At 33.6% G+C, this 12,875-nt stretch overlaps 1 protein-coding gene across 1 annotated transcript; it reads left to right on the top strand.

Moving 5' to 3' along the window:
• Positions 1 to 891: 891 nt before the first annotated feature.
• LOC127870400 (ras-related protein Rap-2a-like) lies at positions 892 to 3,295 on the top strand. Its single transcript, XM_052413008.1, has one exon. The coding sequence runs from the start codon at positions 1,134 to 1,136 to the stop codon at positions 1,785 to 1,787; it is 654 nt and encodes a 217-aa protein (XP_052268968.1). The 5' UTR covers positions 892 to 1,133; the 3' UTR covers positions 1,788 to 3,295.
• The last annotated feature ends 9,580 nt before the right edge of the window (positions 3,296 to 12,875 follow it).

The raw sequence follows: 12,875 nt of genomic DNA, 5'->3' as shown, positions 1-12,875 counted from the left end.
TAAAGTCACAAACAATTTTCTTTGAAATTTTGATTTTAAAGGTATTAAAAGAAATATTAGAAACACTGCTCAAGTTTAAATTGTTAACAAACAAATGCAGCTCTTTTGATTTTTGAAATACATGTATGCATTAGTCATTTTTAGTGGATAGCTGAGAAAGCCAATGTGTATGGGCCATTTTCAATATTTTAACAAATGAAAGCAGAATGAATACACTAAACAGTGTAACTCAGTGCATATGTTTGGGAAAAAGTATGTGCTTATTGATTCGAGAAACCGCAATATTGGCAAATTAGCAATCAAATGTACTCAAGCAAACGATGTAGTATGTGGCATTAATGCCCCGGTCGTAGTCACGGTGACAGATTTCTGGACGACGATATTTTATTGACACGAATCATTTGAACTTGTGCGTATCTGATCAAATAGTTACGTACAAAACAGCGAGTCTTTGTATATTCAGAAATTACATTTCTCATTCGGATTGTACCAGTTAATTGAATGTAAGGAAACATTAAATGAATTATTTAGTGAACAGCTGCAGTGTATTTACACCATAGCACGTGTTACACTGACTATTACATGCTGCAGGTAGCAAGATTGATGTGATTTTCGTAATGAGATTTATGTCTGTGTCATAAGCACATGTGACAGACAATGTTAAGTACTACACTACAAATGTGTTGAAAAAAACTAAATAAAACGGATCTGCACATACGATTGTATTATTCTATGTTAAAAATGTGTATTATGTTTTTAAATATAAAAACGGTAATGGTACAGTTCTACTCTACAATTTGGTCATTTGTACATCGATATTAAATTGATAATTAAATAGTTGTACATAAACCTGATAATAATAAATGTGTTTATTTCTTTTCCCAACAGCTTTATGTTTACGAGATATTGTAGTAAACTGACTAACGTTAAGATGCCCAATAAGGTGTCTTTAATAATTGCTTAAGAACGTTCCTGGAAATATGATTTTCCCCCGAAACATCGAGGGTCATAGGGCGACAATATTTTATGTTACACAAACGGCATTGGTCCAATTAATCAGCTTTTTTGTCTTTTCTATGTTTGTAATAATTGGTTTTATATTATGGGTGAAATATTAAATTACAGGTATACAAATGGATCGAGATAACGTCAGACCGAACTACCGTGTCGTTGTTCTCGGGTCAGCGGGCGTTGGCAAATCGTCCATAATTAGCAAATTTATGCACGACAGATTCTTAGAAAGTCACAAAGAAACGATCGAGGAACTGCACAGACATGTGATGTGGTTTGACAGCGTTTCTGTAGAAATTGATATTCTAGACACGTCGGGCTCTTATCAATTTCCCGCAATGCGCAAACTTGCCATAGCTACTGGAGACGCTTTCGTACTCGTGTATTCAGTTGACAACACGTCGAGCTTCGAGACCGTGAAAATACTACGTGATGAAATCCGAGAACAGAAACCGAAGGGCAAATATTCAATTGTCGTCGTTGCAAACAAGGTCGATTTGGAGACCTTTAAGGACACGTCTTGTGCCGTGACTGAATCAGTTGTATGTATGGATTGGGAAGAGAGATTTGTGATTGTGTCCGCAAAAACGGGCGAAAATGTTAACGAAGTATTCCAAGCTTTGGAGAATAAAATTCGAGAGCGAATAACGTTAGAGGAAAAACGCCTGAATTTTATCAGGCGAAGAACAATGCCCGTAATGAGGATGGCGAAATCCGAAAAGTTCTCAGTCGGACTACTAAAATCGAAAAGCAGAACGCATTCAATGGACTCGTGAATACATGGTGTGTTTCGATTGAGTTCGGTGTCAACGGACACGGTTACGGCGACAGAATGAACAGGCTAATGCGTCGTGACATTAGAGTAAATTGAGACAATATTGCGCCTTACTTATTTTGGTGTTATAAATCACCTTTTACACATAGAAGACCGATGTCCTTAGAATCATATATGATATTAGTATGTTATACATAAATATACATACAGATGTGTATTGTTGTAGCGATTGGGAAATGCTTTTAATCCGTATAATATTATTTTTATCGATATATTTATGAATAGTGCTCGCTGTTGCAGGGACTTCAAACGTTCAAATAAACTTATTACGTACAGTTTATGCATTTAATGTTATTATAAAAATATAAAGATATAACATTACCGTTCAAATGAAATTGCGTTTCTTTTTCAAAGGCATTTTTTGTGTTTCAATGCTGATGTTTGTTTTTATTTTACTATACTGTGAATATCGTAGCGATATTATATTGTAGTATGTTGTATATGTTTTCATGACCAGTAACGTTCAACCGTTACACAAGTTTTACTTGAATATAACGTTTTGTTAGAGTATTATATATGTTCGATGTAAAACAGTGGTTCAAGTGTGCGAAACAAGAACATCATTAAGGACATGAATCTTGATTAAATGTAACTCCTTCGGGTAATTACATGCTTAAATTAGTTCTACTGGTGTCCATCATAAAGTGTTTATTGTCAAAATAATACGCTAATTTAAGATGATTACTAGCTATGATATAGTTGTCAAATGTAGTATACTTCCTTTCTATTGTTTCATCCATTCCTAAAGATTCATCCACCCCTGTATATTTGAAATAAATGAGGATTTCTTATAACATTTATGTCAGTTATCTGTATTGGGGCAGTTCACAAAATGTTTCTTTTGTTGTCGAAATAATGAGGGGAAATACATATTGTGTAAAAACATAAACAATAAAAGGATTTCTTTGTAAATTTCTACACAAGGTTTGTAAAAGCCAATGATATTGCACAATCTTAATTTCAAATAATGAACGGTTGTGTGTTTGCCAGGTAAGGTAAACTTCTGATGAAGTATATCAAAATTGTTGGAAATTTCAGATGTTTTCTTATCAAAATGGAAAATGAACAGATTGAACAGATTGATAGGAAAGATCTGACAAATTCATGGTTGCTAGGGTACCTCTCTGAAATCAGCCTGTTACTACAAAAATATATTATTTACGCATCTGCTGACTGTAATTTATAAAGAAACACATCAAACTTCAAGAAAAAGGCGTCATTCCTGTTTGAATTGTGTGCATTTATAATATATAATCTCTAATGTGTTAAGTGGATGAATATACAGGAAAAGAGGCTATATGATATCATCTTAATTATTTTCATGGCCTCATGTTTATGTTAATCGTGTTTTGCTATTATTGACTAACAAAATCATGTGACGACATACTAAGCAAATAAATATCAAGATAATTTTCTTTAAGTCTTAACAACAGATAAGTTCGTACGATTGGCAAGATAACGTAAACCATTCATGCTTCGGGTTGTGAAAGCCTTGCTAGATAAACTATTTAAACTATATTAAACTATTAACTGTTTAATGTTCTCTATGAATATATAATTGCTATGCCTTACGTAATATGTATTAAAAATATTATACTTGTCTTTTTTGCAGTTAGGTAGATCGCATATAATATAATATCGTATTGCACTTATCGCATTCGCAAATTATAAAGCCTGTGTTTTTTTACAATATTTGCGACTGATGCATCTGAACGTATTGATAACCAAAACACAAATGCGGAAATACACTGTAAACACATACATCTAAGATTCTTCTTCGTAAGTACGTTGTCAGAACTTTTTTGAAAATGTGAACATGGTAAATAACATAAAATAAACAAATTAGAAAACAAAAGCTTACTATGAAGACGTCAGTTGGCTTATTTGTAAAATTAAAATTTTACAACATTGAGGTAATATCTCCAAACCAACGCATCGCAAGCCAGATAAAAAATTTACAACACGCTGAACAAGCTAAGAACAAGAACTGTCTCCATAGGATGACATATGACCCCGGAAAACGATTTGATAGAAGTAATGAGCATTTTTTCGAAACCTAACCGCAGATTTCGAAACCTAAATATGGACCCTAAGTTCAAGGTCAAGGTCACAGTTGTCAAAATTTATGAGCGTATTGAAAGGCCTTGTCCATATACACATGCATACCAAATATGAAGGTTACATCTGAAGTGACATATAAATTATGAGCATTTTTCGAAACCTAATGCAAAGTGTGACGGGCAGACGGACATACAGACAGATGGACAGTGCGATCACTATATGTCCTCCTTCGGGGGCATTAAAAGTTTATATGAAATACGGAAAAGAAAGCCTTTTTATGTGCTTATTTGATATATGTGGAATGACATTCCTTTATAGGAAGATATAAACAACATGAGGGCATTTAAAATAAGATGTCATACATATTGATATAAGGTATGATCTGTTAGCAATTCAAATATTTGAATGATTGACGGTTGACATTTTATCGAGCGTCCGTCAGTATATCTTTTGTGTAGAAGGCGTGGTTATAATTATAATACAAATAGTAGTATTGGTACTTGCGGGCAGTGGTAGTAGCAGAAGTTCTAGTAATATAAGCGTTAAGGTTCATGGGGGGTATAAAATCCATTAAAAATTCGCTTTGGTTTTTCTTCATTCAATGTGGTACAATATGGTCAAACTATATATCATTTTAAAGCTAAAGACGGATAGAATAACATAAACACATTTTTGACATTCAATATTTGTGTGCTTTATTCATATTTTTGTTTAAAACCAATACATTTTTACACTAATTTACAAAATCTCAATCTAAAGTTAGGAAGGATATGCACTACCTTAAGTTGAATAAATACAAAGCTATATACATATACAAGGTCAAGTTAGCAACATTTCACAGAACATTATTGTCATAAAACAACACATGAGTTTTTATTCAACTGCCTATTTTGGATAAATTTCCTAAACAAAGTTCTAAAAATAACTAAAACGTAACTTCTTTTTAAAAATCCAGGTATGGTGGATAATAAGAGTCACAATTCTTTTTCAAAGGCTTAACAATATTGTTATTTACCTCTCAACCAAATTGCAAATTTAAACCATCTCAAATTGAAATAGATTGCAGACGACATATAAAATTGTAAAGGAATATAAAGAAATTGGCAAACCGATTGATTTTATATTTCGATTCCTTCTACCCATTTTGAAAGCGTGGCCTTCGCTGTGCTCCGTAGAAACACGTGCAAAACAAATCGGTCGAAACCACGTGCAGTGGTGAGAAAACCGGGTATGTGTATACACATACCTGAGAAAACACAAACTTATTTTGACAGTTGGTTCGCAACTAGTAAAACAACTATTAACATTAATCAGCAAGAGATCGCACTCAATAACGGAAATGACCACGTAGAGATATCATCACTTACCCTATTTCAAATATTTTCCAGCTGAAAATTGTCCCCCACACGTCTTTTTTAGTTTATTTGTATTGTTTTTCTGGGGCCGAAGTGCATCTCACAGAATATCCATCTAACTTCCGTTGTTTTCACTTTCGTTATTAAAAACTTTGTTTAAAAGAATTATTTCTCCTTTTAGATTGTCAAAGCGATGTGTTATTATATATTATCCATAGAATAGTATACCGTGATGAATTTAACGGAGTTACGTATCGATCTTTCTGTCAGTCTGTAAGCGTACTATTTTATGCGCAATAATAAAAGTATGGTGATTCGACAACAATTGTAAACATTGGTGAAATGCATCTTACATAGTTATTCTTTTGAGTGTTTATGAGGTCTGATCGTGCAGTTTGCAAACATCAACGGAAAGATTACAATCCAATGCATTTGTAATCGTCAACCGTTTGGAATGTCAATTAGGCGAAAGGGTGAGTTTTTAGCATGTTTCTTTCTATTTTATGAATTTACAAATGGCTGCCCCCATGGTGATGAAATGACATGTGTTCGAGTTTTGATATTTCTAGATATGTAAACTTTTTTTACTATTTAAGCGTAACTTGCCCTCGTCAATGTCGATATTATTCACTAGTTATATAATTTTCCGCCGAAATACGTGGAATAAACATGATTCAGATTTTTGAAAATAATGTATATTTTAGTGTTAAAATCGCTTTGTATGTTGATTGATTTTGTGGATGGTATGATACGTTGATGTACAAAATTTGTAGCAGTTTGAAGGAAAAACATCCTTTAAAGCATATATGTATACATTTTCAATGAAGCACTCTTCCTTTAGTCAAATTTGAGTTCAATGCTTGGGGTCCCACATTTTGCAAAATGAAGCCTCTACATGAACCTTAATAGTAGTAATAATAGGAGCAGTAGTATTGAAATAGGTGGTGGTGAAAGCTGGAGCGGAAAAAAGTAGTAGCTGTTGTAATTAAAGTAATGTTATTAGTAATGGAAGAAGATTTGTCAATAAAAAGGACCGCTTACATTCAATAGTGTCAATTAAAATTAAAACCATAAATGCTAAATAACACAGATATTAATTATTGATACAGATTATCATATTATTCAACATTGTTCACAGTACGTCATTCTACACTGACGCTCTGAAATCAAAACAAATCTACAAGATTATTTATATTCGATCAGGACGTCGCGTTAATCATTCGTCACTGACAGAAAATAAATGAATGAAATAATCTAGCATTTATCGTAAAATATTGTTCAGTTTTCCCAGTGGCGTAAATCATTTGCCTTTGACACGTGTGCATTGCAAACCATGTTGACATTTTGATGTGAATGTCAAAGCTTCCTTTAAAGACAAATCTAGGAATGATCAATAGCCATATGTGGAGATATCGAGAGGAAATAATCGTATCTTCTTTTGGCATAAACAGGGCACGCTTCAACGTTAATCAATAAAGGTATTTTGATGTTTTCAGAATCGAAAGTCATGTTTACGTTTCAACGTTAAGGTAGCATAAAGGAGAAATATTTAAAGGTTTCAAACACTATCCACAAAATTATTTAAAATAAGAAAATTCAAGAATGAGTGTGGTAATGTTGTTGATTCAAAGATATTGGCACGCATATACAATGTAATCAATACGACAATGTATTACACGGAGTAAGTCAACTTAATTATTTTATGGGCACAATACTCTTATAACTATATCTTTTTGCCTTTACTGTACATGCATAAACATTTTTAATATTTTAATTATGTTATATCTATATATTAGACGTACATAATTGGTACCGTATTATTTAAACCTGACTCTCTATAATGTACATTATTCTGCTGTATGGTTACGAATGGACTTACTGGTAAGTTTATTACAATTAACAATCGCTTGATATGATTTTTGGAATCATTTTAGCACCGTGAATGACGTTATATTAATATTTTGATCATAAGGTAAATACATCAAAGAAAAATTATGTTATCCTTTATAAATGACAGAATGATATAAAATATGAAACGTTTACAGTATGCAAATAAACCTCGAGATTATGGTTTTTACTCAGAGAACAATTTGATGGAGGATTAAGGAGGCAGCAAATCAATTAAGGCATTTTCTGTTACCAAACAAACTTCGTTTTAGGGATTTTATCAAAGTACAATAATGATTTGTCGTCAAAAAAGGACGAAATACAAATAGCCGTGTTTTTATGAAATCAATTATGTTCGATATTGTTGACGCAAATAATAACTTATGAGCAGTCTTGAACTCTACAATGTGTCATATTGTTATCGTTTTTATTCTGGCTTTGTTGAACGGACACCCATATATTTCTTAAACATGTTTAAAGAATGTACATTACGATTACAGATTTCACAAAAACATCAAAGTGAATATAGTATGAATCTGTGTGTTCCCATATTTTATAGAAACCAAAAAGTGACCCGATTTTCATTCAACAAAATAAAAGTGCATTTTGAGCCGTAAATCACAATATGCACACTACTCAAAACAAAATAGTCTCTATAATTTAAAGATCATTTATTCCATTGTCGTGAGTTCTACACATAATAAGTTCGTATCGGTAATGTTTTTCGATAGGTATCTTGTTCGAAACGTTGGATTGTTAATACAAGACCTCCATTTCAAATTAACCTTTTGAATAAGATCGTCACTTTGCCGGCAACACAAATTTGCATGTGTATGTTATAACATTTAAATTGTAAGGAATTATATTAACGCCTTAACACTTTTTAATTATCTTTTATCAAAAGTCATACTGCACTAAACATAAATTTCTGAAGATAATAGTTGTATCAAATAAATTACTGCACTGTCCTTAAGTATCATCCCTGTTATGACAGAAAGACAGACAGACAATTTTATTGGCGAATACAATCAGTACATAGCCATATAAACATAGCAAATATTTCAATTAAATAGCATGTCAAGGAAATGTGATTGGCATAATTGTTATTTTAATTCCGGAGAATGTTCTTAACAAATTTGATGTGAGATAAATATTTGGATTCTATGTATTTCAAAAACAAAACGCATATTATATTAATTATAACTACAACTTATAAATGACAGTTAACCATTCCTAAAATCAAATACAATCAACGGCAACAAACTTGAGCAGAAAATGCATATAGTTTGGCAATAACAGACAGACAGACAGTTTATTTTGACTTGTACAATGTATATTATCAACAACACATTGGGAAAACAGTACAATGTCAATAACAGTGGGATTCAATAGCAGAAATTATATATAACACATAATTCTGAAATTATATATAACAAACACATTTTTAAATATACACTTAAAAACGACCAGCAAAATGTGATGTTATTGATTCATATTAATTAAGTCGATTCTATGCTTATTTGCGAAATAAATATACTTAGACAGTCCAATGAGTTCTGACTTGTTGGTTGTTTTAACTAGCTGGATGAATTTGAACATACTCGGCCTATTATAATAATATCTTTTTAAAAATCGAATGCGTAATTCTGTATAGCAAATACAAATAATGATAAAGTGGAATTCGTCCTCAATATCGCGGCTGTTGCACAGTTAGCATGTCCTCCCCTCTCTCGGAAGTCTATCAGAACCGTAGCGACCCGTTTCTATTCTTAAGCCATGTGATGATAATCGAATACGAGACAAGGAGCGGCGGTAAGTCTTATTAAATATGACTTATCGAGATAAATTGCTGGTTCAAACGAATCTGTTAAGTAAATATATAAATGGTTTAATAAAGCATTAGTGACGATATCGGCTCTTAGTTTCTGCAAAAAACAATCGATTGTTCTACGTTTAAACATTTGCACAAAATCGTTAAGGCTATATTTAAAGGCATTTGCCCAAACGTCGCTAAACCGAACTCATTTAAGAGTGTATGCACCTTCGAGGCCCATGACTTGTATCCTTTCTCGTGTAAATCTAATGATGTATAATATGCTGTTTTAATAACCATATTTTCTGAGTACAAAATATGTAACCAGAATTTCATTATTTGAACATACTGTTGAATATAATAGGATACCGTCCTAATTCCGAATAAACAGCTGCAGTACAAGTACTTTGTTTAACGCCTTATACTGATTTGCAATATTTCAGATGTGCCCTTTCGATTTCATTTAATCTATGAAAACCCTAAACAGCACAAGAGTAATTTAATGTCGCGGATACAAAGGCGTCGAACAACTGCAACGCAATACGAGGAGTGACGTCATATTTATTTACATTAAGTAACAAAACGTTTTGTGCCTTTACTGCCTTTCCGATTACATGCTGACTATTCAGCTGAAAACCTCCTATGTATTGAAATACTACTCCGAGATAGTTGAAATTATCAACATTTTGTAATTCTATATTATTGTAAGACCATTTTTCGGTATTTTTTATTTGACCTCGTTTTCTAAAGACCATAGTTTTTGTTTTCTCGGTATTTACTTCTAAGCCCCATTTTTCGCAATCAGTAAATAGATTGTTAAGACTTGTTTGTAACTCCTCAACTGACTTTCCGATCAAGACCATGTCATCGGCAAAGAGTAAAATAACAAGAGCACCGCCTTGTGGGTGCAGACCGCTCATCTATTTTCTTTTTAAAGGTGAAGGGACTCATTTTCAATCACAAAGGAGGGAGGAGTGGAGTGAAGAGGGGTGTATAGTGTGGGGTTGTGGACATTTATTACATTATCTTCCAAAAAAGCGAAAAAAAAAAATCGGGGGGGGGGGGCGATGGGGGGGGGGGGTTGGGTGCGATGGTTGGACGGTATTTCAAACATAACCGTTTAAAAAAAAAAATGGGGGGGTATAGTGTGAGGGTGTGGTGGTAATTTGTGAGATGATCTTAAAAAAAAAAAAAAAAAAAAATCAAAAAAAAAAATTGGGGGGGGGTGGGGTGGGGGTGTGGGGTGGGGGTATAGTGTGAGGGTGTGGTGGTCATTTGTGAGATGATCTTAAAAAAAAAATAAAAAAAAATTAGGTGGGGGGGAGGGGGGGAGGGGGGGAGGGGGGAGGGCACGGGGGATGGTTTGGGTGGAGTCTATTGTGGTATGTCAGGTAAGAGTAGTTTCATCAAAGTATCAATCAAATCTAATCATAAATAAAGAAGTTATGGCAATTTTAGCAAAATTTAATAATTTGACCTTGAGAGTCAAGGTCATTCAAAGGTCAAAGTAAAATTCAAGTTGCCAGGTACAGTAACCTCATGATAGCATGTAAGTATTTGAAGTTTGAAAGCAATAGCCTTGATACTTAAGAAGTAAAGTGGATCGAAACACAAAATTTAACCATATATTAAAAGTTACTAAGTCAAAAAAGGGCCATAATTCCGTAACAATGACAACCAGAGTTATGCAACTTGTCCTTTTAATGTACCCTTATGATAGTTTGTGAGTGTTCCAAGTATGAAAGCAATATCTATGATACTTTAGGGGTAAAGTGGACCAAAACATAAATCTTAACCAAATTTTCAATTTTCTAAGTATAAAGGGCCCATAATTCCGTCCAAATGCAAGTCAGAGTTACATAACTTTGCCTGCACGGTCTCCTTATGATAGTTCATAAATCTTGCAAGTATGAAAGCAATAGCTTTGATACTGTAGGAATAAAGTGGACCTAAACACAAAACTTAATCAAATTTTCAATTTTCTAAGTATAAAAAGGGCACATAATTCTTTCAAAATGCCAGTCAGAGTTACATTACTTTGCCTGCACAGTCCCCTTATGATAGTTAGTAAGTGTTGCAAGTATGAAAGCAATAGCTTTGATGCTTAAGGAATAAAATGGACCTAAACACAAAACTTAACCAAAATTGTCAATTTTCTAAGTATAAAAAGGGCACATAATTCTGTCAAAATGCATGCCAGAGTTATCTAACTTTGCCTGCCCAGTCCCCTCATGATAGTAAGTAAGTGTACCAAGTTTGAATGCAATAGCATTGATACTTACTGAGAAAAATGGACCTAAACACAAAACTTAACCAAAATTGTCAATTTTCTAAGTATAAAAAGGGCACATAATTCTGTCAAAATGCATGCCAGAGTTATCTAACTTTGCCTGCCCAGTCCCCTCATGATAGTAAGTAAGTGTACCAAGTTTGAATGCAATAGCATTGATACTTTCTGAGAAAAGTGGACCTAAACGCAAAACTTAACCGGACGCCGACGCCAACGCCAACGCCGACGCCGACGCCAAGGTGATGACAATAGCTCATAATTTTTTTTCAAAAAATAGATGAGCTAAAAAATGACAAATCAAACAAGTTTAGACCGAGGTCGCCTTCCGCATCATGTTTTATATACGATTCAATGTCTTTCAAAAATAATGAAAATGGGATCGGCGAGTTTGCCCTTGTCTTAAGCCAACGGATATATCAAAGAAATCGGAAAACGTGTTACAGTGCTTTATGCAAGATTTTACTGTAGAATACATTTCTTTGAAAATGGACAGAAGTTTACCATCCCGTTAAACTCAGGTAATTTAGAAATTATAACCTGTCTAAAATTGAGCTTGTGTTCTTCGCACCATTTAGAGCATGTGTAATCCGTTACCGGTGTTACGTTCGAATAATTATCTATGTGTAGTGACTTCACATCGAGTTCAAAATATAAAGGTGCATGGTCGCTGAACGTGTTAAATGGCAAAATCGTGAAGTTGTTTATAAGCGAGAAATCCTTGTCACTCAATACCAAGTAATCTATTGTGGTACATGATTGTTTACTAAAATATGTAAACGAAGCGGTATCTCCGATTCGACCGTTAGCGATGCGTAACGAGGCCGCTTTGCAAAAATCGAGCATTCGATTTCCCCGTGAATTACAGATTTCGTCTACAGAGGCCCGGCCACTGGAAATATCGGGTGAATAAAAATCAAAATCAATAGCACTATTGAAAACATCGAATGGAATATAATCATAATGATTACCAGTTCTAGCATTCCAATCACCTGCGATTCGTACTTTACCATACTGTTCAAAATTAAACACATCGTTATACAAAACATCAAATAGGTCGCTATCGACAATATTAGCAATAGGTGAATCGTCAGACCATAAATAAAGCCCACATAGATAAATATCGGAATTTAAAGAGAATAATGTTTTGTCAATTTTTAGCCAAACAATGGTATCGAAATTATTTTTTACGATTGAAATACCTTCGGACAATTTTTCATTTATGTAAACAACAATTCCTCCACTATTTCTTTTAGCATTTCTGTGTCTAAACTTGCGATATAAATTATGACATAAATAACCATCAATATTTATTTCAGAGAAGTTATTAGTCCATGTTTCAGAAAGAATAGTAATATCACTGCTTTTTATCAAATCAATAAATTCTTGTTCAGTAATTTTATCATTAGTTAGACCGTTACAATTTCAAACGAGGATATTTAGTCCACTCTCCGACAACCGTTACTTCTTCTGCACTGGTTTTCCGTCGACATATAGCGTATCGTTAGCAAGCCATGCTCTCTTTCCGGCATCACGCGCGGCCTTTAACTGGGGAAACAGTTTGCGTCTGCGCTCGACGATCTCAGGTGGGAACTGCTCTCTAATGGAAAAGTTCGTGTCCTTCAA

Source organism: Dreissena polymorpha, chromosome 2, assembly GCF_020536995.1.
Source record: "Dreissena polymorpha isolate Duluth1 chromosome 2, UMN_Dpol_1.0, whole genome shotgun sequence".
NCBI lineage: Eukaryota > Metazoa > Mollusca > Bivalvia > Myida > Dreissenidae > Dreissena > Dreissena polymorpha.
Note: the sequence above shows the minus strand (reverse complement) of the source record. Positions and strands in the feature narration are given on the sequence as shown.